At 40.1% G+C, this 26,753-nt stretch overlaps 1 protein-coding gene across 6 annotated transcripts in view; it reads right to left on the bottom strand.

Annotated features, from left to right (window-relative positions):
* The window catches only part of LOC133631076 (partitioning defective 3 homolog), a 412,449-nt gene that overhangs the window by 34,541 nt on the left and 351,155 nt on the right, over nucleotides 1–26,753 (bottom strand). For 3 of the 6 annotated variants that reach the window (XR_009821393.1, XR_009821392.1, XM_062023109.1), the window contains exon 23: nucleotides 2,838–2,860. The exons of the other annotated variants lie outside the window; for them this stretch is intronic. Coding sequence is in view for 1 of the 3 variants with exons in the window: in XM_062023109.1 (XP_061879093.1) it covers nucleotides 2,838–2,860 (23 nt within the window). In the remaining 2 variants the exon portion in view is untranslated. The remainder of the gene's footprint in view (nucleotides 1–2,837; nucleotides 2,861–26,753) is intronic. 6 annotated transcript variants of the gene reach the window in all.

The following is a 26,753-nucleotide window of genomic DNA, read 5'->3' as shown; positions in this document are numbered from 1 at the left end:
ACCTAAAATTCCGTTTACGGCACATAGTAATGTCGTAATTCAGCTCTTAGTGTGACACTCAAGATTCAGTCCTACACTTCGCTGAAAGTGAGTAAGACGCTTGATAACTAACTTTTAAGTGCAGCTTTCAGCGAAGAATTTATTTACTCTTAAGTCAACTCTTAGCAGACTTCTTAGGAGTAATTCTAAGAAGCTTGATAAGTACGGCCCCTGATCACTGACTGTTTAAGAACCCACGTCGCCTTTTTGCTCCATAAAAGAGCAAAAAGGAATAAATTGCGTGATTAATCTGGGTATATCCATGATTAATACGATAACTTTTACGTATTTTTAACGATTACATGACTTAAAGGCCTACTGAAATTAATTTTTTTTATTTAACGGGGATAGCAGATGTATTCTATGTGTCATACTTGATCATTTCGCGATATTGCCATATTTTTGCTGAAAGGATTTAGTATAGAACAACGACGATAAAGATCGCAACTTTTGGTATCTGATAAAAAAAAAAGGCTTGCCCCTACCGGAAGTAGCGTGACGTAGTCAATTGAGCATATCCGCAAAGTTCCCTATTGTTTACAATGATGGCCGCCAGAAGTGAGAGAGATTCGGACCGAGAAAGCGACGATTTCCCCATTAATTTGAGCGAGGATGAAAGATTTGTGGATGAGGAAAATGCAAGTGAAGGACTAGTGGGGAGTGGAAGTGATTCAGATAGGGAAGATGCTGTGAGAGCCGGGGGTGACCTGATATTCAGCTGGGAATGACTACAACAGTAAATAAACACAAGACATATACTGTATGTATTCTATTAGCCACAACACAACCAGGCTTATATTTAATATGCCACAAATTAATCCCGCATAAAAACACCTAGGTGTTTGTTATGCTAGCTACTAGCTACTAGCTCGAGCTAGTTATAGCTCGAGCGGGTTATATGGACGGGATCCCGTCCATAAAACCCGCCAATACAATTCAAACACCTGCACAACACACACACTCACTCAGCTCAGAGGACCGTTCACCTAACCCAAGGTTCATAAAGCTTATATATTTAACCAAAGTTACGTACGTGACACGCACGTACGGGCAAGGGATCAAATGTTTGGAAGCTCGCGGGTGGGACCTGATATTCAGCTGGGAATGACTACAACAGTAAATAAACACAAGACATATATATACTCTATTAGCCACAACACAACCAGGCTTATATTTAATATGCCACAAATTAATCCTAGCTACTAGGTCGAGCTAGTTATAGCAAGCGATCAAACGTTTGGAAGCGTACTCACGGTATCGCGTCTGCGTCTGTTAACGAAGTCAAAGTCCTCCTGGTTAGAGTCTCTGTTGTCCGAGTTCTTCGATCTTGACTGCATCTTTCGGGAATGTAAACAATGAAACACAGACTGTGTTGTGTTGCTGACTTCCCTCGCAAAATACTCCGCTTCGCACCGACAACTTTCTTCTTTGCTTGCTCAGCTTCTTTCTCCATAATGCAATGAACAAATTGCAACAGATTCACCAACACAGATGTCCAGAATACTGTGGAATAATGAGATGAAAACAGAGCTATTTCGTATTGGCTTCAATGGGGGATCCATACCTCTGTTTCACTGGCTACGTCACGCGCATACGTCATCCTCCAAAGGAATTTTCAACCGGAAGTTTAGCGGGAAATTTAAAATTGCACTTTATAAGTTAACCCGGCCGTATTGGCATGTGTTGCAATGTTAAGATTTCATCATTGATATATAAACTATCAGACTGCGTGGTCGGTAGTAGTGGCTTTCAGTAGGCCTTTAACTGGTTATTTTTGACAGCCCTACACATGAAAACATTACCTGTGCACTTAAACCTTTACGAGAACCACAATTTGACCCTGGGACAGATTATTTGTTTACTTTATTTGCTGAAGTTGTGTTTGCTTATTGTTGTTTTAGGGCATTCCTGGAACAAATCCACCCAATTGTCAGTTGAGTCACATGTTAAAAAAGGATACCCAGAGAGAAGAAGATCATTATTGCTAGCACAAACAACACTAACACACTAACACAGGGGTGTCCAAAGTCCGAGCCGGGGGCCATTTATAGCCTGCAACTTTCTTCTTATTTTACAAACTCTAATAAAAGCTTAAGGAAGTAGAAATGTTAGAAAGTATCACAGTAAATGTGTCATGTATTATTGAAAGTTATTCTTAAATACATTTACTGTGAAACATATCACCATCTTAAAATGGATTATTTGGTAACACTTTAGTATGGGGAACATATTGACCATTAATTAGTTGCTTATTAACATGCGAATTAGTAACATATTGGCTCTTAATTAGTCATTATTAAGTCATTATTAATGCCTTATTAAGTACTTATTAATGCCTTATTCTGCATGGCCTTATTATACAACCAGTAAGCCATTAACTAAGAGTCTTAGTTAGTCTTAACCCTAACCCCAACTCTAACCCCAACTTGTTAATAAGCAAATCATTAATGGTGAATATATTCCCCATACTAAAGTGTTACCGATTATTTTTATAAACAAGAATGTAAAATGCAAAATTGTCCTACTTTAACTTTTCTACAAGTAGTCCGGGTAGAAGAAGTTTGGGCACCCCTGGTCTAATAAAACACAAAGAATTGCACACAATTATTGTAATTATTGATCATTTCCATGCAGATGAACTCAACAAGTGTTTGCAAATACTGTCGTCATTTTGTTGCACCTCATTTTGGGGGAGAAAAGAAGGCGGGGCAACTTCGCCCCACCTCACCTGTCTGGCACGCCCAAAACAATGTAAACAAACCACCATTATTTGCAAAGCGCTAACGAGCTAATCGTACCTTCTTCTGTGAGCGTGCGGTCGCTGCCGTGGTCACGTCCGCGGAGCATTAACGAGACATGCAAACATTCAACACAGGTCAAAGGTTAGTTAATTCCAAGCACCAATGACAGATCGGAGCTGTTTGGATTAATTTAGTGACGGCGCCTTCAATGTCGTCATCTGATGCTTCAACAGGATTAACAAAATCTGGATTGATGGGATGTGTCTCAAATAGAATACTCATGTCTAAAAACTTCAATAAGGGCAGTGTACTTAGTTCCTGAGTGCGTGGATTTTTAGTGCTGTCCCAAACATGTTCCCATACATTCATTTGGCGCTACCTCTTCGCCCTCATTCAATCACATTATAACACACCTGGGGCCGTACTTATCAAGCTTCTTAGAGTGCCATTTTACACTTAAGTCCTGAGAATTTGCAAAATTTAGTCCTACTCTCAAACTTAAGAATAAAAGCTTTTTATCAACGTTCTTAAGTCTAAGAATCACTCCTACTCTCCAGGATATTTAAGAGACCTTCAGAGGTGTCTTAAGTGGTTAGGAGTTGCCAGCAGGGGATGGCACTGAGGCGAGAGAGACGTGCGCGAACGTTCAGGGAGAGGAACAATGTTTTTGTTTTTTTTGATGACGAGCAGCTGATCAAACGGTATCGTTTAGACAGAGCGGGTATTATTTTTGTCACAGATTTAATACTTTTCGATTCCTTGTTGATTTCTGCATGTGTCTGCAGTGGGCTAGTATATATAGAGCCACCCACACCAGTTTCAAATTAGTTGCCTAATTAATAAATTGGAAAGAAAATGTTATGACAGTAGCGTATGTGTGTGGCCGTGAGGTGAGTGACGTCAGTGAGTGTGTGGGCGACAGAAGAGAGGGAGCGGTAGCGTGAGTGCCGGCGGGGACTAGTTTGTTTTGTATTATTTTGTAGTTTATTGTCAAAATATACACTCCCATTGTCCACTTAAATATTTCCAAGATATTTCTTTATTCTTAGACAACGGATTCCCTTCCGTGATTGGTCATTTCTATGGACACAGAAATGACGTCACCTAAAATTCCGTTTACGGCACATAGTAATGTCGTAATTCAGCTCTGAGTGTGACACTTAAGATTCAGTCCTACACTTCGCTGAAAGTGTGAGTAAGACGCTTGATAACTAACTTTTAAGTGCAGCTTTCAGCGAATAATTTATTTACTCTTAAGTCAACTCTTAGCAGACTTCTTAGGAGTAATTCTAAGAAGCTTGATAAGTACGGCCCCTGGTCTGCCAGAGAAGAAGAAGACGTTGCAGGCAGGACTAGTGTTGCCAAGTTAGCGATTTAGTGTAAACAAACCCTTTTAGAAGCTATTTTTAAAAAGCTACCGTATTTTTCGGACTATAAATCACAGTTTTTTTCATGGTGGCTGCGACTTATACTCAGGAGCGATTTATGTGTGAAATTATTAACACATTACCGTAAAATATCAAATAATATTATTTAGCTCATTCACGTAAGAGACTAGACGTATAAGACTTCATCGGATTTAGCGATTAGGAGTGACAGATTGTTTGGTAAACGTATAGCATGTTTTATATGTTATAGTTATTTGAATGACTCTTACCATAATATGTTACGTTAACATACCAGACACGTTCTCAGTTGGTTATTTATGCGTCATATAACGTACACTTATTCAGCCTGTTGTTCACTATTCTTTATTTATTTTAAATTTTCTTTCAAATGTCTATTCTTGGTGTTGGGTTTTATCAAATAAATTTCCCCAAAAAATGCGACTTATACTCCAGTGCGACTTATATATGTTTTTTTCCTTCTTTATTATGCTTTTTTTGGCAGGTGCGACTTATACTCCGAAAAATACGGTACTAGTATCAAATCTAGAGAAAAGCCTTTTGGTGATTGACTTGAAAACACGATCGCTCTTCTGGACGAACAGCAAGTGCTATTCCGGGCCGTCGGTGGTGACTCTGTCTTGTTTAAGACATCAAAAAACAAAAACAAGTGACAGCTGAAAGATTATTTATTGTTGTATGTTTTTTTTACTGACTTTTTGCAAATGCATCATGGCAGTTAATGCAAATTTGACGATAATGTGTATACGTCAGGGGTGGGCAATTAATTTTTACCGGGGGCCGCATGAGCAACCCGAGCACTGCTGGAGGGCCACACTGACAATATTTCAATTAAATTTTGCTTAAATTATTTTTGATATTCCGTAAGATAAAAAATAATCATATTTTCATTTAAACCTAACTTATCTTTATACAAAAGCAGATGGCTTTTGATGGTTTTATTTTTAACACTTTCTTACACAACACTTCCTCATGTGTAATACAATGCAAAAATTTCAATTTCTGTCACTTTATCCTGCCGCCTCTTTGTAAGGTGATTGGCGAAGAAGGAGGAAGCGTTGCTGTTGCGGAAATGAGGAGTGAGGATAGATGTGCGTGTGGAAAGAACGAGATAAGTTGAGCTGTGTTAGTATAGCTTGCTCAATAAAAGTTTAAAAAGAGCGTCAGACTTGGTGTGCACTTCTTCTGGACGCTACAATTGATGTCAGAAGTGGGATGAAATGCCTCCCAGTTCGCCTTGCCATCAAACCTGGGAGTCTTCATTGAGGGCGGAATTCCCCCATGGCAAGCAGCGCGCGCTGCACCTGTAGACTCTGACTCTCTCTGACTCTCTCTGACTCTCTCTCTCTCTCTCTCTCTCTCTCATGATGTAGCAGGCTGAGCACACAATTAAGCAGCCACCAATTGTAGTGTCCAGAAGAAGTGCACACCAAGTCTGACGCTCTTTTTAAATTTATCTTGAGCAACCTATACTAACACAGCTCAACTTATCTCGTTCCTTTCACACGCACGTTTATCCTCACTCCTCATTTACGCAACTCAGGAAGACAACATCAACTTCAGCAGGTCGTTACACCATATTCTTTAAACACAGCAACATGTGTACCACAAATTAAGCACACGGCTTTACCTTTACTTGGCAGTCCATGTCTTGTTGAAAACACGCCATTCGTCATCACATTTTGTTTTTTTAGCATCTCGGGGATAACCGGGCGGACCGGGCATCACTTGTCGCTGTGCGCCTTCACTAACAGAACATACGCCCATAAATAACACTTTTCAAAATAAAAGCAGCACCGTTGTATTGCACACTCGAAATAGATACTTTTTAAAATGTATTTTGTAATTTATGATTGGCCTCACGCGGGCCGGACAGGGACGTACAAAGGGCCGCAGAATGCCCAGGTCTGGTATACGTCATACTCCGACCTCAATATATTACAGTCTCGTAGGAAACACTGCTGGTGTTGCACACTGACCGAAAATGACGATCGATTTACAATTTACAAGCATCTTCTCTCATTTTTAATGGCGACTATTAAGGCTGGTAGGTGTCCATCATTGCACACTCACTATTTGAATGTTTGGGAATGACAGGGCACTGAACTTTAACTGTTGATAGTAAAAGACTAAGTAAGTACGCAAGGGCGCCAACTGAGACACAGCTCAGAACAAAGATAATAGAAAGAAGTGAGAACTTCCTTCGGGAGGACAAGTAGCAAGACATTAAAACTTCCATGCAAAGCAAGGTGGCGTCTTTATTACACATGTTTGTCATCACCACTTCCTGAGGTCAGCTATGGAAACCAAAACCACAGGCGGCCAGAAACCACCTCGGTGTTCCAAGTAATGGGCCTGGCTGTGACCGGAGCGCCGCTCTTGGGACGGATCACTTCCTTCCATTCACAGCGACGTCCCAAACACTGATTCAGACAAGCTGTCAAAGGGAAACCTGTCACATGTTGACTTGATCAACGTTGACGTGTTCCAGCAATTAGTCCTGGTGAAAAGATGAGCGTGGATGGCGAATGGTCTCTCGAATGTGCAGGTCAAAAGGGACAGACTGTGGTCGCCATCACGATGATGGATGGCTGCGTGTCAAAGCGCAAATCAATGCAAATGCACACGAGTCATTCCGAACATGCAGTCAATAAAGCAGCGGGGTACTCAAACTCAGCAGTCATGCTGGCAGCCAATCAGGTCACGCCGCTAGGTGCGGCCAATTAAAAGCAATGTAAACATATTTAAGCGCAGATTGCGGGGGGAGGGGGCTTGATTGGCCGAATTGATTGGCCGGTAAGCGTCGCGGCGACATAAATCAGGCGCTAAGAGGACTAGCGCAGGAAGCACGGTACATATTGATTGGTCGTTATTTGTACTAACGAGCTGAGGGCAAATCTCCATCGGGGAAAAGCGTCACGGATCAATAGGCCGGGGAGCTCCCCCGCACAACTCCTCTTCCATAGCACACATTGTGGGAGCAGTACTCTAAAGTTACGCGTACACAACAACTAGCGGGCCAGTTGTCAGCGCCGCACAATCAATGCCTACATGCAGCGTTTAGGAAATAGTCATCAATTAGATTAATAGGATACATGGCGGTGTTGTCAGTGTGACAAACACGCTTACTGGACAAACTCTTGCAGCTTGGTCGGACTTTCTAATGGAGTTAGTACTAAAGACACCATACTTGCCAACCTTGAGACCTCCAAATTCGGGAGATTGTGGGGGGGGATTAAGGGGGGAGGAGGGGATTAGGGGGGAGGAGTATTCAAATTCAAGTATTTCTCATGTATATATATATAAATAAAATAAATATATATATTAAATATACACTACCGTTCAAAAGTTTGGGGTCACCCAAACAATGTTGTGGAATAGCCTTCATTTCTAAGAACAAGAATAGACTGTCGAGTTTCAGATGAAAGTTATCTTTTTCTGGCCATTTTGAGCGTTTAATTGACCCCACAAATGTGATGCTCCAGAAACTCAATCTGCTCAAAGGAAGGTCAGTGTTGTGGCTTCTGTAACGAGCTAAACCGTTTTCAGACGTGTGAACATGATTGCACAAGGGTTTTCTAATCATCAATTAGCCTTCAGAGCCAATGAGCAAACACATTGTACCATTAGAACACTGGAGTGATAGTTGCTGGAAATGGGCCTCTATACACCTATGTAGATATTGCACCAAAAACCAGACATTTGCAGCTAGAATAGTCATTTACCACATTAGCAATGTATAGAGTGTATTTCTTTAAAGTTAAGACTAGTTTAAAATTATCTTCATTGAAAAGTACAGTGCTTTTCCTTCAAAAATAAGGATATTTCAATGTGACCCCAAACTTTTGAACGGTAGTATATATATATACAGTATATATATATATATATATATATATATATATATATATACACACATATAAATAGAATAAATACTTGAATTTCAGTGTTCATTTATTTACACATATATACACACACAACACTCCTCTCTACTCATTGTTGTATTTGAAAGTGCAATGCTTTGCAGCCAGTAGCACAGCCTTTGAAGGAGCATAGGTATGGGCAGTGTAATATTCTGGGTTGGAGTCAATAACCAGGCGAGGTGATGAAGTTACGTCTCTTTACTTCATACTTCAGAACCGACTCCCACACTTGCCGTCAGGGTGCGCAATACAACGTAAACCATTGGCCAACCAAAAAGTAACCACAGAACACTTGGTTGGCCAAGCGAACGTGACGACAGGCTGTCCTCACTCAGGTCCGCACGGACCTGGAGGGGGCGTGCCTTAAGTCTGGCTGGAAATCGGGAGAAATTCGGGAGAATGGTTGTCCCGGGAGATTTTCGGGAGAGGCACTGAAATTCGGGAGTCTCGCGGAAAATTCGGGAGGGTTGGCAAGTATGAAAGACACGCACAATACTTTTGACGTTTGCTGCTGGTGGACTGGACAAAGATCCCAAACACACCAAAACAGGTACAAATGGGTAAGAAAATATTGCATAATAGGTCCTCTTTAAAAAGGTTTTGCTTGTATTCTGTCACATGACAGCGGTAGTCAACCAAGCCAAGATGACTGTTGTGCAGTACACTCTGAGTACACGAGGGGCCTAGATCTTCCTTCGAAAAGCAGATACGAGCAAAAAATCTAACTATGCAATGGAATAGATCCATATACTTTGTCAAAAAAAGATTTGTAGAGTCATATTAAGGATTATCCTTCGGTGGAGTTACCAGACATATCGAACTATCTTGAACTCTCAACGTCATTCTACAAGACAAAACTGATGAAAACTTGGAAAAGCATGGAGTTCTACAACTTCTTTGTGTGTTGCTGGCTCAAGTACATTGGTATCAAGACTCTTCTGGATAGATATGAATTGTTTTTTGCTCGACTAAGGTCGCATTCCATGATTTAACTTCGCGTCTACAGCTAAAACTGCTCAAATTATGTTTAGGGCATCCCAAAACTCTCTACCATCCAATATACAGAACCTATTCCAGGATAGAGATGCTCATTGCTCAATTTAGAACAACTTTAAAATCAATGTGCATTTCAGTGCGTGGAGTCAGATTGTGGAACAACTTAGGGGACGAGTTAAAAACGTGTTCTAACATGATTGAATTTAAAACACTGGTTAAAAAAGAAGTACGAGGAGGAAAGAGAGTGATGCCCTCAGCACTGAGCGATGGGAGAGAGGTGTATGGTCAGAGAGTGTTTGGGCCTGTGTGTGTGTGTGTGTGTGTGTGTGTGTGTGTTTTGTCTCGTCTTGTCTTGTCTCATACTAACAGTGGTTCTATTGTATTGTTAGTGTACAGGAGTTTTTCTTGTTTTTGTTTGTATGGTATTGTTCTTGTATTATATTGTTTATGTTAAATGTGGAGTGAGTGAGAGGGGTTGGGATATTATAAGCATCTGCTTCATCCAACCCCTTTTCAAGCCTTGCATAAATGTCTCTGCCAAAATGTAAAAAAAAAAGTGTGTTGTTGTACTGTGCAGGTTTGAAATAAATACCGTATTTCCTTGAATTGGCGCAGGGAATATAGTATTCGCACGTCTAGAATTACTGCCGGGTCAAACTCGTTTCTCAAAATAATTAACGCATGCTTGGCCTTATCGCCGGTTTATTATTGAAGCTGGATCAAATTCGTTTCGCAAAATATTAATTTTATTATCGCATGTCTATAATTTTCGCCGGGTCAAACTCGTTTCGCAAAATATTTAGCATATGGCTAGAACTTCCACCGGGTCAAATTCGTTACGTCACGAGTGACGCATCTGTCCTCATTTTCAAAATGGAGGAAGCTGCTTTCAGTAGTTTACAATCTCACAAAGGAAAAAAGATAAAGAGCTTTTCAGTAGGATTTAAGGTCCAAGCTATTGAATACCGGTACAGTATGCTAAAGAGAACAGTAAGCAGCTATGTTTTATTAATATACCGTAGCTGCGTGTGTGAAATACTGTATAAGTCATTAAATGACTCCCGCCTCCTGGTGGTAGAGGGCGCTGCCGCGCTAGTGATCCTTCTTGCGACTTCCGGTACTGCAGAAGAAGTGAACACACGCAGCAAGAGATTTTTTTTTTTCCTCTGCCTGAACTTTTAACATGGAGGATTACATACCGCTATCTAAAATAAAACAGTTTTCTAAACTGGACTTTCAATCGAAGCAGGAGGTAATAATTAAAGGAATATCTCCATCGAAACAGAGACTTTTAAAACTGAAGAAAGAAAATAAGGAAGATTTCTATAAACAAGTTATCGATGCTTTTGGTCAGAAGGAGCTGCAAATGGACTCCATTTATAAGTACAGGTAAGACCATAATAACGTTTTTTTTAATTAAATGTGCTTTTCATGATGGTATGCTTACATCACACTCAAAGCGCACGCCTAAATTTTATGGATTCCTTTTGGTAAACACCGGAGTGAGAAGAGGTTTTAAAATAATTACTGCATGCACGGGCATCCCGCCGGTTTCCGGTAAACGCAGGTGTGACAGGAGGTTTTAAATTAATTAACGCCCCTGCGGCTATTCAAGGAAATACGGTACTTCAATTCAAAACAGCCATGTTTGTTGCCTGCCCTTGCTGTTGCACGCGCCGTCACGAGTACGCACGTTTTTACCCTTCTTTATCAAAATATAACGATAGATGTCAACATTGTGTATGTGCTGAAAGCTAAATTTATGATTGCTGCCTTTTAGGTTTTGCTAACATTTGATTTAGACTCGCCGAGTTGGTGCTTTACGAAACACTCGTAGCAAAAATGCGTTTAAAGAACTCCGAAAAAAGGTAAAATACAAATAACATCAGGATAAAAATTCAATGGGAAATACTAAACGTTAAAAGTATATCAAACAAACCCTTAATGAAGTGATCACTAAACTTGTGCGTTCTTTGGGGCGCTTGCCATTTTTGTTGTCGTTTCATAAAATCTTGCACTTTTCCGCCATTCTTGATTACATCTCGAGGAACTCTGAAGAAAAGTTTATTCTTTTTGCAATTTGAACAATACGTGCAGCCGAAAACAACACAAGCCGAGGGCATTTTTCATCGAGAAAGGCTAAATGACACCGAGTGCCCATTGAGACCAGGCGCTAGTGTGACCACCACACATATTTTAATGAGCCAGACGCAGCCGGATGTGACATCATGTAAGTCCAAGTAGGGCCTGGCAAATGTTTTTTTACTTAAACTCGATATTCGATATATATCTCGATATATTTTCCGGTGAAAGTATACATATAAACATTTTTGAGCGAGATTCACTGAAATGGAAGTGAATGACAACTGTACTGTAAACAGTCAGTGGCACTTTTATTAACCCACTTAGTCAAGATGGGTATTAACAGCACAGAATGAATTACATAACATAAATAAAATAGAAAAATATTCTTTCTACGTAAAATAAATAACATAGCTGTGCAAATAATACAAAATGTATCAAACTCAGTTCAAAAATACATTTGCAGTGGACGATGTAATGGACTGTCACACACGTACGGTTCTGGTCAGCGCCAAGTAAGTGACTTAACTGTGCGGCTATGATCTTCCTCACTTCGGCATACATTTGTGGCAGCATTTCTCCTGCGTAATATGCCCGGCTTGGCAACTCCAGAACAGTTTTGATTTGGGCTTACATGGTAAACAACTCAAATGAATGTTTTATCCAGACGCATACATTTGTCCAACTGTAGCCAAGTAGACGCATTGTGGGTTTCCTGGACGTCGTCTACATCTAAAGAAGAGAATCCCTCTGCCTTATTACACTACTTTTTTTAATATATAAATGAATATTCCCTCTTCTCTTCTACGACAATCTCCTAGTCATTAGGGATGTCTGTTGTGATTTCACTTCCTGGTTCCACGACCCGCCCTGTCTTGCCTCTGATTGGCCTGTCGCTAACGTTTTGCACTAATCTCAACCAATCGTGACTCATCATAGTAAACAACCAACCAATCATGGATGTTCTTAGACGGGCAAGCACGTCTTGGAAGGAAGAAGGGGAGTGTTGAGAGGGAGTGGGGGAGAACAAGGTGTTTGGTCAATATTACGATATTTTTTAAATTCATATCTTGTTTAAAAATATATCGACATATCTTACAAACTTGATATGTCGCCCAGCGCTAAGTCCAAGCAATACTGTGTACACTGTGTGCTGAGTTACGGAGTGTAGTACTGTCCCAAATCCTGTATAGCTCATACATTACTAAATTACTGTTGCAATTTCTTCCTACTTCCTCTTCTCTCCGATTTAATGGTTTATTGCAACCACTCCATGACGCATTAACACCAACATTTGCATCTCCCCATAAACTATCTGCCACACTTCTCCATTATACAATGACAAAAAATATATTCCACTACTTTGCATTGCTATGGGTTTCTCCTCAGCCGTTACTTCAAGTTAGTCCATCCCCTTCTGATACATACAGTAGTTAAGATAGCAACTTTTGAGAGTGGTAAGTGTCCATTAGGGATATATATTGCAAGAGTGATAAAAATCCCAATATATTACTTGGTCTTTAAATTATATCAGAACTAGGGATGTCCGATAATATCGGACTGCCGATATTATCGGCCAATAAATGCTTTAAAATGTAATATCGGAAATTATCGGTATCGGTTTCATAATTATCGGTATTGGTTTCAAAAAGTAAAATGTATGACTTTTTAAAACGCTGCTGTGTACACGGACGTAGGGAGAGGTACAGAGCGCCAATAAACCTTAAAGGCACTGCCTTTGCGTGCCGGCCCAGTCACATTATATCTACGGCTTTTCACGCACACAAGTGAATGCAATTCATACTTGTTCAACAGCCATACAGGTCACACTAAGGGTGGACGTATAAACAACTTTAACACTGTTACAAATATGCGCCACACTGTGAACCCACACCAAACAAGAATGACAAGCATATTTCGTAACACAACATAAACACAACAGAACAAATACCCAGAACCCCTTGCCGCACTAACTCTTCCGAGACGCTACAATATGAACCCCCCGCTACCTCCCTCAACCTCCTCATAGTCTCTCTCAGGGAGAGCATGTCCCAAATTCCAAGCTGCTGTTTTGAGGCATGTTAAAAAAAATAATGCACTTTGTGACTTCAATAATAAATATGGCAGTGCCATGTTGGTATTTTTTTCCATAACTTGAGTTGATTTATTTTGGAAAACCTTGTTACATTGTTTAATGCATCCAGCGGGGCATTACAACAAAATTAGGCATAATAATGTGTAGGGATGTCCGATAATGGCTTTTTGCCGATATCCGATATTCCGATATTGTCCAACTCTTTAATTACCGATACCGATATCAACCGATACCGATATCAACCGATATATGCAGTTGTGGAATTAACACGTTATTATGCCTAATTTGGACAACCAGGTATGGTGAAGATAAGGTACTTTTTAAAAAAATTAGTAAAATAAGATAAATACATTAAAAACATTTTCTTGAATAAAAAAGAAAGTAAAACAATATAAAAACAGTTACATAGAAACTAGTAATGAATGAAAATTTGTAAAATTAACTGTTAAAGGTTAGTACTATTAGTGGACCAGCAGCACGCACAATCATGTGTGCTTACGGACTGTATCCCTTGCAGACTGTATTGATATATATTGATATATAATGTATATATCGCATATATCGACATCCCTAATAATGTGTTAATTCCACGACTGTATATATCGGTATTGGTTAATATCGGTAATTAAGAGTTGGACAATATCGGAATATCGGATATCGGTAAAAAAGCCATTATCGGACATCTCTACTCAGAACCATTTCAAAATGGGTTACAAAGATTACTAATTTGGCTGCTGACGTGTGCAATAACGGTGTAATATCCAGTTGTATTATTTTCTCAAAAATATTAATCTACTTGCTAATTTACTCTTAATAACTGCTTACTTTCTGTTGTCACACCTGTTAAAAGGAAATAAACACTATCACTTAAAATGTTCAAGATTATTGAATATTAACTTTTTTGATCACAATTACAATCAGACAAAGGATGGTGTAACAATGTGAACTAAATATTCAAATTATCGGTGGCACTTTAGTATGGGGCACATACTCTAAGTAACAAAGACTTAATTCAAAGTTAATTGGATATTAAGGGAACATATTGTAAGTAACAAAGACTTAATTTAGAGTTATTTGGTTAGGGTTAGGGTTATTTGGTTAGGGTTAGAGGGTTAGAGGGATAGGGTTGTTGTATAATAAGGCCGTGCAGAATAAGGCATTAATAAGTACTTAATAATGACTAGTTAAGAGCCAAGATGTTACTAATTTGCATGTTAATAGCAACTAATTAATGGTGAATATGTTCCCCATACTAAAGTGTTACAATATTATCTACTATTATTGGCTCTGATTTAAGTCATTTGGCTTTTACCCTTTAAGTCCTCCTGTGTCCAGTGACTTAATTAGGCGCAAACTGGCAGCCACGCTTCCGTCAGTCTACCCCAGGGCAGCTGTGGCTACAAATGTAGCTTACCACCACCAGGTGTGAATGAATGATGGGTTCTCACTTCTCTGTGAAGCGCTTTGAGTGTCTAGAAAAGCGCTATATAAATCTAATCCATTATTATTATTACTAATTCCTGAGTTAAAAATAACAAAAATTACAAAATATATTTTTTATAATAAGAAAGTATCGGCAATATACTGATACCATACACAACTTTACTATCGATGTTTGTATCGATCCGCCCACGTTTGTTTACAGTCAAGAGCTCTACTTTGTGGTTAATGATTAGCATATCATTTGTCGCATGTTTAGCTACTCGAGCGATAGTGATAAATGTAAAGAAAGTAGCTTTATTTGCCAAAATGGAGGCGAGGATTGCTGACTTAGAAGTGGCTTTGCACTGTAGAGGGACATTAGCCGCGAGAATGCTACATTATGTTGAGGGCACAGCTGTTCTTACATTGTGAGACACAGCTAATATGTGTCATCAACATGCATTATCACAAACGATAGTTGTGGAGGGGGGCGTGGCCTGCGGGCCTGCCGCGGAGCGGGGGTGTGCAAGGACCGGCCTCGAAGACAGCGGCAGGTGAATAGATCGCCCTGCTGGGCCTTGTTATCTAATCACCTGTCGCCTTTATTAGCAGCAGCCGGGACGAGGCAAGTGGTTGGGAGTTGGAGTTGGAGATAGAGAGAGCACGCACTGAGACAGACGGGACTGAAAAGTCGTAAATATATTGCTGGAAAGCACGTCATACTTGTGTATGCAAAATAAAAAGACTTGTTCCAACCTGTCTACCGGGCTCACGAGAGATCTGTCGGCACCAGGAGAACCCTCCCCCACTCAGAGGCGTTCACAATAGTACAAACCCCGTTTCCATATGAGTTGGGACATTGTGTTAGATGTAAATATAAACGGAATACAATGATTTGCAAATCATTTTCAACCCATATTCAGTTGAATATGCTACAAAGACAACATATTTGATGTTCAAACTGATAAACATTTTTTTTTTGTGCAAATAATCATTAACTTTAGAATTTGGTGCCAGCAACACGTGACAAAGAAGTTGGGAAAGGTGGCAATAAATACTGATAAAGTTGAGGAATACTCATCAAACACTTATTTGGAACATCCCACAGGTGAACAGGCAAATTGGGAACAGGTGGGTGCCATGATTGGGTATAAAAGTAGATTCCATGAAATGCTCAGTCATTCACAAACAAGGATGGGGCGAGGGTCACCACTTTGTCAACAAATGCGTCAGCAAATTGTTGAACAGTTTAAGAAAAACCTTTCTCAACCAGCTATTGCAAGGAATTTAAGGATTTCACCATCTACGCTCCGTAATATCATCAAAGGGTTCAGAGAATCTGGAGAAATCACTGCACGTAAGCAGCTAAGCCCGTGACCTTCGATCCCTCTGGCTGTACTGTATCAACAAGCGACATCAGTGTGTAAAGGATATCACCACATGGGCTCAGGAACACTTCAGAAAACCACTGTCAGTAACTACAGTCGGTCGCTACATCTGTAAGTGCAAGTTAAAACTCTCCTATGCAAGGCGAAAACCGTTTATCAACAACACCCAGAAACGCCGTCGGCTTCGCTGGGCCTGAGCTCATCTAAGATGGACTGATACAAAGTGGGAAAGTGTTCTGTGGTCTGACGAGTCCACATTTCAAATTGTTTTTGGAAACTGTGGACGTCGTGTCCTCCGGACCAAAGAGGAAAAGAACCATCCAGATTTTTATAGGCGCAAAGTTGAAAAGCCAGCATCTGTGATGGTATGGGGGTGTATTAGTGCCCAAGACAAGGGTAACTTACACATCTGTGAAGGCGCCATTAATGCTGAAAGGTACATACAGGTTTTGGAGCAACATATGTTGCCATCCAAGCAACGTTACCATGGACGCCCCTGCTTATTTCAGCAAGACAATGCCAAGCCACGTGTTACATCAACGTGGCTTCATAGTAAAAGAGTGCGGGTACTAGACTGGCCTGCCTGTAGTCCAGACCTGTCTCCCATTGAAAATGTGTGGCGCATTATGAAGACTATGAGACCCCTGGACTGTTGAACAACTTAAGCTGTACATCAAGCAAGAATGGGAAAGAATTCCACCTGAGAAGCTTCAAAAATGTGTCTCCTCAGTTCCAAAACGTTTACTGAGTGTTGTTAAAAGGAAAGTCCATGTAACACAGTGGTAAACATGCCCTTTCCCAACTACTTTGGCACGTGTTGCAGCCATCAAATTCTAAGTTAATTATTATTTGCAAAAAAAAAATAAAGTTTATGAGTTTGAACATCAAATATCTTTGTAGTGCATTCAGTTGAATATGGGTTGAAAAGGATTCGCAAATCATTGTATTCCGTTTATATTTACATCTAACACAATTTCCCAACTCATATGGAAACGGGGTTTGTATTTAAAGCTCTATCGTCGGCCATATTTATATCATTAATATTGTCTATACTGTATGTTGTATATGTATAATCATTTTGAGAGTTTTGACGGCAACATCAGGGTACTGCATTTTAACGCCCTCTTCAGCATTCAAAAGACTAAGTAGACCAAGTAAGTACACAAGTGCACCAATTGAGACGAAGCATGTGTTTTCTCTAATGAGCAGGACAAGATTACCCGAAACGGCCGCCAGAAGTCGAAAGATGAGAACACGCTGATAGTTTGTTTTATATCAGCCGTCAAGTCTTGTGTGCTTATTCTCAAGACTTTAATGAGATTTGTTTCCTCTTCAACACAGCTGAATCAGCACATTTAATGACATTAAGAGGGAAACAATGGTGTGTGTGTGCGTGGTGGAGGGCGGGGGATAATTACATGGGGGTCGTTGAAGCATAGGTCTCTTAATCCCAAATGCAGTTTAGACTTCATCACAAAGAAACATTGCAGGCCAAATGTAATTGTGAAGAGAGGGAAAAAAATGTAATTTAAGTAATTGGCAAAAGCTTGTTTAATTGTTTGGCTCTTCCTGCGCGTTGCTCTTATGGATTACTTTCATTAAACGTGCATGTTCTGTTTGTAGCCGGAAAAGCTTCAACTTAAAACTACTGAGGAAATAAATGCGCTTTGTTCGCCAACAGAACCAAGGGGCGCTGTCAGGTGCAAAAGTCACGGGATGGCATCTTTCCACATTTATGACCCCAGTCCATGGAACAGCTTGCCGGAGGGCCTCAGGGCTGCGGAGAACGTTCATGTTTTTAAGAGCAGGCTTAAGACCCACCTTTTTGATTTGGCTTTTACCTGATATTATTTTATTGAAGTCATTTGTATTTTACTTGTTATCCTATTAGCATTAAAAGATTACAGTTGGTACAAAATGCGGCTGCTAGACTTTTGACAAGAACAAGAAAGTTTGATCATATTACGCCTATACTGGCTCACCTGCACTGGTTTCCTGTGCACTTAAGATGCGACTTTAAGGTTTTACTACTTACGTATAAAATACTACACGGTCTCGATCCATCCTATCTTGCCGATTGTATTGTACCATATGTCCCGGCAAGAAATCTGCGTTCAAAGAACTCCGGCTTATTAGTGATTCCCAGAGCCCAACAAAAGTCTGCGGGCTATAGAGCGTTTTCTATTCGGGCTCCAGTACTATGGAATGCCCTCCCGGTAACAGTTAGAGATGCTACCTCAGTAGAAGCATTTAAGTCCCATCTTAAAACTCATTTGTATACTCTAGCCTTTAAATAGACCCCCCTTTTAAACCAGTTGATCTGCCGTTTCTTTTCTGCTCTCCTTCGTGGAGAGGGGGTGGGTGGGCACATATTCGGTGACCACAGATGATGCGCTAGCTGTCCAAAGTCGGGACCCAGGGTGGACCACTCATCTGTGCATCATTTGGGGACATCTCTGCGCTGCTGACCCGTCTCCGCTCAAGATGATCTCCTGCTGGCCCCACTATGGACTGGACTCTCACTATTATGTTAGATCCACTATGGACTGGACTCTCACTATTATGTTAGATCCACTATGGACTGAACTCTCACTATTATGTTAGATCCACTATGGACTGGACTTTCACTATTATGTTAGATCCACTATGGACTGGACTTTCACTATTATGTTAGATCCACTATGGACTGGACTCTCACTATTATGTTAGATCCACTATGGACTGGACTTTCACTATTATGTTAGATCCACTATGGACTGGACTCTCACTCCCTTAACTAGATCCACTTGACGTCCATTGCACCGGTCGCCCAGGGGGGGTCCCGACATCTGCGGTCCCCTCCAAGGTTTCTCATTGTCATCCCATTGGGTTGAGTTTTTTCTTGCCCTGATGTGGGATCTGAGCCGAGGATGTCGTTGTGGCTTGTGCAGCCCTTTGAGACATTCGTGATTTAGGGCTATATAAGTAAACTTTGATTGATTGATTGATTGATATTACCGTATTTTTATCGGATTCTAAGTCACAGTTTTTTTTCATAGTTTGGCCAGGGGTGTGACTTATACTCTAGAGCAGTGGTCCCCAACCTTTTTGTAACTGCGGACCGGTCAACGCTTTTTTTTTTTTTTTTTGTCATAAAAAAATACAATCATGTGTGCTTACGGAGTGTATCCCTGCAGACTGTTTTGATCTATATTGATATAGAATATAGGAACCAGAAATATTAATAACAGAAAGAAATGGGGGGAGGGAGGTTTTTTGGGTTGGTGTTCTAATTGTAAGTGTATCTTGTGTTTTTTATGTTGATTTAATATATAAAAAAAAAAATTGTTTATTTTTTAATTCTTGTGCGGCCCGGTACCAATCGATCCACGGACCGGTATCGGGCCGCGGCCAAGTGGTTGGGGACCACTGCTCTAGAGCGACTAATGTGTGAAATGATTAACACATTACCGTAAAATATCAAATAATATTATTTATCTCATTCCCGTAAGAGACTAGTCGTATATCAACAATCGTCACACACACACGTCAACCAATAGAAATTTGGTGGGGGCAGGTCATAGCAGAAGTGCATTGTGAAAAAAAAAAGATGCTACCTGCTACTACTTCCGTACCTATGAAAATTGATCATTTCAACATTGGCGGTACCTTATAAAAACTGAGAAGGGCTGAACGAAAATGGCACCGAAAAGAAAATCATATACTGCAGGTTACAAGCTGGAAGTAGTGAAATATGCAGCAGAAAACGTCAATCGAGCAGCAGAAAGAAAGTTTGGAGTAAGCGAGAAACTTGTAAGGGACTGGCGAAAAATTTCCCCAAAAAATGAGACTTATACTCCAGTGCGACTTACATATGTTTTTTTCCTTTTTTATTATGCATTTTCGGCCGGAGTGACTTATAATCCGAAAAATACGGTAGTTATGCAAGATTTGATTTACCGTATTTTTCGGAGTATAAGTCGCTCCGGAGTATAAATCGCACCGGCCGAAAATGCATAATAAAGAAGGAAAAAAACATATAAGTCGCACTGGAGTATAAGTCGCATTTTTTGGGGAAATGTATTTGATAAAAGCCAACACCAAGAATAGACATTTGAAAGGCAATTTAAAATAAATAAAGAATAGTGAACAACAGGCTGAATAAGTGTACGTTATATGAGGCATAAATAACCAACTGAGAACGTGCCTGGTATGTTAACGTAACATATTATGGTAAGAGTCATTCAAATAACTATAACATATAGAACATGCTATACATTTACCAACAATCTGTCACTCCTAATCGCTAAATCCCATGAAATCTTATACGTCTAGTCTCTTAAGTGAATGAGCTAAATAATATTATTTGATATTTTACGGTAATGTGTTAATAATTTCACACATAAGTCGCTCCTGAGTATAAGTCGCACCCCCGGCCAAACTATGAAAAAAACTGCGACTTATAGTCCGAAAAATACGGTAGTTATATTTATTTACTGTATATATATTTATTTTTTATTTTTTTTCCATTAATCTTCATATGTTTTACTTGTATTTTATTCTTCAGCTCTACTCACGGTTCTTACTATTTTACCAGTTTTATTATTTACATTTTCCAACATTCCTCAGATGAGCCACCTGCCTCAGGGGTTATCGGCCGTGCTTGTGGGGGCGCTTTTGTGTCAGCGTCCTGGTGGCCATGGTCTGATGACCTCCTGGTGCAGATGGCTCCTGTGATAGTGTTTACTCACATGTCTCCTCTGTACTCAGCCATGCAATCATCGGTCCATATTGTTGCATATGTGTGTGTGTGTTTGGTATCTGTGCCCGTGCGTACGTATGTGATAATGGGGGATATGGGTCACCTGGGTATTGTTTTTAACTTTGTAAAGCACTTTGCGTTGCATTTCTTCTATGTATGAAAAGCGCTTTATAAATAAAGCTTGATGTGATGTGATGATGCCATGCTAACTGATGCTGATAGCGAGTCACGTAGCAAAAACTGACTTCATGCTTGATGAACTTTGAATAGCTGTTGTGCACAATCTAACATAAAAGCTCACGACCACCATCTTCGATAATCACGTGACCCAAATGGCTTCTCTGGCCTCCAGACGGCCATTACTTCTCCACAGCGGGACAATGAACCAGGTCTGGATGCATTGTTGACGTTGACGTGCACTGTCAAAGCACAAAAATGCCTCATAAAAGCGCCGCATGTTCTGTGAAGCCTTGCTGTCGCTGATCATTCCCCAGAGGCCACGCTCACAAGAGAGAACATTTGCTCGCTTTCATGAACTCGCTCTGAAAGCATAGCGGGCGGGCTCTCTTTAACATCACGGCACCAAAGTGATTAAGAAGGTGGCGCGTTCAGAACACGATCCAAAAGATGAGAGCCTGTCGTCTGCTAACAAGCTGCAGCAGACAGAAGAAGGAAAGATCGACTTCTGACGAGAACATCTTTCATGTCCCTGATGAGGCCATCAGATGGTTAAAAAAAACCAGACCTTTACTGTGTCAGGAACCTTTAAAAAGACCTCCGAAGAAGAAGAACATGCATGCTGCTACCACAACAACCACCACAACACAGCAGCGACTAATGGAGAAAAGTCGAAGATTTAACAAGATGCACACGGACAAGAACCAGCATCACACTTTGTGGGTCTGTAGTAAGGAGAATATTCCAGAAACACACTTACTTCTGCCCACACTTTCACCTCGTGTCTGTGCACGAGTGCGCACGCACACACTGACCTACTCTCCAAACTGTCATCCTCATCAAACACACTAAATCCATCAGACTTACTATGGTGTGTGTTTTTTTTTATCAGGACCAGACCAGACCTGCGTTCACGTGTTGTCACGTCATAAAACTTCATGAAAGGAACACGCTGTATCCTAAATAATCCCATTACAGGGATGTTTGCACGCAAGAAGATAGGCCCAACTAGTGGACATGTTTACATCATGTGTATGCAAATCGAAAGACAGACATTGTTATGTGAATGGAGCTGACTCTTCTCACCCTGGACACAAACTATTCTCCCCTCTCCCCTCAGGCAGGAGACTACGCTCCATCCAGACCCACACCTCCCGCCACCTGAACAGTTTTTTCCCCTCGGCCATCAGGCAAATGAACAATAACTCCTAACAGTAGCTCCTTGAATTCCTTCTTAGTCTATCTGATAGCTCAGTTACAGCTCTTTTTATTACCAAATATGTGTTTTATGTTGCACGATTGCACCAAGAAAAATTCCTAGTTTGTGAACCCGTTCTCAAACAATGGCAATAAAAACTATTCTGATTCTGAAAGGCCAGTGGTGGGCCGTCAGGGCCAGCAAGGCCTTCTCTGCTGGCCTAACATAACCAAAAATTATGATCATAATTAAAGATAAAAGTATTTATTTATTTATTTTTAGGGATGTCCAATAATGGCTTTTTGTAGATATCCGATATTGTCCAACTCTTAATTACCGATACCGATATCAACCGATACCGATATATACAGTTGTGGAATTAACACATTATTATGCCTAATTTGGACAACCATGTATGGTGAAGATCAGGTCCTTTTTTTTTTTTTTTAAATAATAAAATAAAATAAGATAAATAAATGAAAAACATTTTCTTGAATAAAAAAGAAGGTAAAACAATATAAAAACAGTTACATAGAAACTAGTAATGAAAATGAGTAAAATTAACTGTTAAAGGTTAGTACTATTAGTGGACCAATCATGTGTGCTTACGGACTGTATCCCTTGCAGACTGTATTGATATATATTGATATATAATGTAGGAACCAGAATATTAATAACAGAAAGAAACAACCCTTTTGTGTGAATGAGTGTAAATGGGGGAGGGAGGTTTTTTGGGTTGGTGTACTAATTGTAAGTGTATCTTGTGTTATTTATGTTGATTTAATTAAAAAAAAAAAAAAAAAAAAAACCCAAAAAACCCGATACAGATCATAAAAAAACCGATACAGATAATTTCCAATATTACATGTTAAAGCATTCATCGGCCGATAATATCGGCAGGCCAATATTATCGGACATCTCTATTTATTTTCCCTAAATATCTAAAAGTATTCATATTCTCTTCATGTCATATTATGCTCCTTCCAGCGCTGTTGTTTTTAGGTTAGAGTTTGTATCCAATCAGAATTCAGCTAGCTTATGTTGCCATGCTGTACCAAATCTGCCCGGGGCCTTAAGAATCAACAATGCAGGCGTCTGTGTAAGTGTGTAAGTGAACGGGCACATACAGGTGATAGATAATTGTGATAGCCAATCAGATCACAAGTTGTTGACAGTAGCTTATCTAAGTAGCCTGATGTTAACGAGACTGTGATTGGATACTCTCTTGTCACTCCAAAGTGAGTATCCATTCACAAGTTGCAATTTAGCAGGAAGCAGGTAGTGGAGACAAAACGTTGACCAGGTGGCAGATATATACTTGCAAGGCCATTTTCAAGAGAAACTACATCTTGTGAGACAATGTCGGCGATGAAATGGGGAAATGCTCGCCATTTCCACTCGAATCAACCGACTACGAGGAGTTGTACGGCGTCGAATGGGTTCTGCAAGTTGGGAGTTCAAATATTTTATTTCTTTATTTTTTTCATGTTTAATATGTTTTTTGCAATTTAAATTTTGACAGTACCACTTAAGATATCTTTTAATTGCTGAAGCGGGTTTGTTGATTTTTAAATGCGCCAGAAAATGACCCGTTTTGTACACTGTTGAGGTGTTTCAATGCACAGTAGTGTATACATGTGTTTTTGCATAGTATTTCTCCAGCAATGGTCATGTGGTGACATCAATTATGGTATTTTGAGAGGTAATCATTGAAGTGGGACATCACTGAAGGCCTAGGTGGGAAACGCACGGCCCGCCACTGGGAAAGGCGGATGTTTACAATATGTGCATGTGATTGGACAGACAGGTGTTTACCTTATGTGTGTATGCAAATGGACGTACGTAAGTTTATCGTTGTGTGAATGGACAAGTGATTACCTGGTGTATGGACAAATAGTTCATTACAATGTATGTACAGTGGGGCAAAAAAGTATTTAGTCAGCCACCCATTGACAATCAATGGGTGGCTGACTAAATACTTTTTTGCCCCACTGTATGTGAATGGACAAACCGGTGTCTAAATGATGTGTATCTGATTGGCAATACAGGTATTCACACTGTGCGTGTATTTGAATTGACAAACGAAAGTGACCATGTGAAGAGGTGGACAGGTTGATATTATGGTTGCATGTGAATTGACAAACAGGTGTTTGCATTGTGTGTGTGTATCTGCATGGACAAACAGATGTTACCATGTGAACGAGTGGACAGGTCGATATTATGGGTGTATGTACATGGACAACTAGGTATTTACAATCTATGTACAGTGGGGCAAAAAAGTATTTAGTCAGCCACCCATTGACAATCAATGGGTGGCTGACTAAATACTTTTTTGCCCCACTGTATGTGAATGGACAAACCGGTGTCTAAATGATGTGTATCTGATTGGCAATACAGGTATTCACACTGTGCGTGTATTTGAATTGACAAACAAAAGTGACCATGTGAAGAGGTGGACAGGTTGATATTATGGTTGCATGTGAATTGACAAACAGGTGTTTGCATTGTGTGTGTGTATCTGCATGGACAAACAGATGTTACCATGTGAACGAGTGGACAGGTCGATATTATGGGTGTATGTACATGGACAACTAGGTATTTACAATCTATGTTTGTGAATGGACAAACTGGTGTTTACTTTGTGTGTGTATGTGATTAGACATACAGGTATTTACATTGTCTGGGTATCTAAATGCAAAAACGGATGTGACCAGGTTGATATTATGTGTGTACGTGAATGGACATACAGGCATTTACATTTTTCTGTGTACCTGAATGGACAAACAGCGTGATATTATGGGTGTATGTTAATTGACAAACATGTGTTTACATTGTGTGTGTATCTGAATGGACAAACAGATGTGACCATGTGAATGGGTTGACAGGTTGATATTACGAATGTACTGTATGTGAATGGACAACTAGCTACATACAATCTGTGCTTGTGAATGGAAAAACAGGTGTTTACATTGTGTTTGTGTGAGTGTATGTGATTGGACTTACAGGTATTTACATTATGCAGGGTATCTGAATGCAGAAACAGATGTGACCATGTGAATAGGTGGACAGGTTGATATTATGTGTGTATGTGAATGGACATACAGGCATTTACATTTTCCGTGTACCTGAATGGACAAACAGCTTGATATTACGGGTGTATGTGAATTGACAAACAGGTGTTTACATTGTGTGTGTATCTGAATGGACGAACAGATGTGACCATGTGAATGGGTGGACAGGTTGATATTATGAATGTATGTGAATGGACAACTAGTTATATACAATCTGTACTTGTGAATGGAAAAACAGGTATTTAAATTGTGTGTGTGAGTATATATGATTGGACTCACAGGTATTTAAATTGTGCGAGTATTTGAATGCAGAAACGGATGTGACCATGTGAATAGGTGGACAGGTTGATATTATGAATGTATGTGAACGGACAACTAGTTATATACAAGGTGTGTTTGTGAACGGAAAAACAGGTGTTTACATTGTGTGTGTGAGTATCTGTGATTGGACTTACACATACAGTATTTACATTGGGTGGGTATCTGAATGCAGAAACGGATGTGACCATGTGAATAGGTGGACAGGTTGATATCATGGGTGTATGCGAATTGACAAACGGGTGTTTAGGTGTGCATGTGATTGATAATGCATGTATTTACCCTGCATGGACACACAAATAGGACCATGTGAATGGGTGGACAGGTTGATATTCTGTGTGTATATGAATGGACATACCAGTATTTACATTGGGTGGGTATCTGAATGCAGAAACGGATGTGACCAGGTCGATATTGTGGCTGTATGTGAATTGACAAATGGGTGTTTAGGTGTGTATGTGATTTATAATGCATGTATTTACCCTGCATGGACACACAAATAGGACCATGTGGACAGGTTGATATTCTGTGTGTATATGAATGGACATACCAGTATTTACATTGGGTGGGTATCTGAATGCAGAAACGGATATGGCCATGTAAATAGGTGGACAGGTTGATATGATGGGTGTATGTGAATTGACAAACGGGTGTTTAGGTGTGTATGTGATTGATAATGCATGTATTTACCCTGCATGGACACACAAATAGGACCATGTGAGTGGGTGGACAGGTTGATATTATGGGTGTATGTGAATTGACAAACGGGTGTTTAGGTGTGTATGTGAATTGACAAACGGGTGTTTAGGTGTGTATGTGATTGATAATGCATGTATTTACCCTGCATGGACACACAAATAGGACCATGTGAGTGGGTGGACAGGTTGATATTATGGGTGTATGTGAATTGACAAACGGGTGTTTAGGTGTGTATGTGATTGATGATGCATGTATTTACCCTGCATGGACACACAAATAGGACCATGTGAGTGGGTGGACAGGTTGATATTATGGGTGTATGTGAATTGACAAACGGGTGTTTAGGTGTGTATGTGAATTGACAAACGGGTGTTTAGGTGTGTATGTGATTGATAATGCATGTATTTACCCTGCATGGACACACAAATAGGACCATGTGAGTGGGTGGACAGGTTGATAT

Source organism: Entelurus aequoreus, linkage group LG16, assembly GCF_033978785.1.
Source record: "Entelurus aequoreus isolate RoL-2023_Sb linkage group LG16, RoL_Eaeq_v1.1, whole genome shotgun sequence".
NCBI classification, from domain to species: domain Eukaryota; kingdom Metazoa; phylum Chordata; class Actinopteri; order Syngnathiformes; family Syngnathidae; genus Entelurus; species Entelurus aequoreus.
Note: the sequence above shows the minus strand (reverse complement) of the source record. Positions and strands in the feature narration are given on the sequence as shown.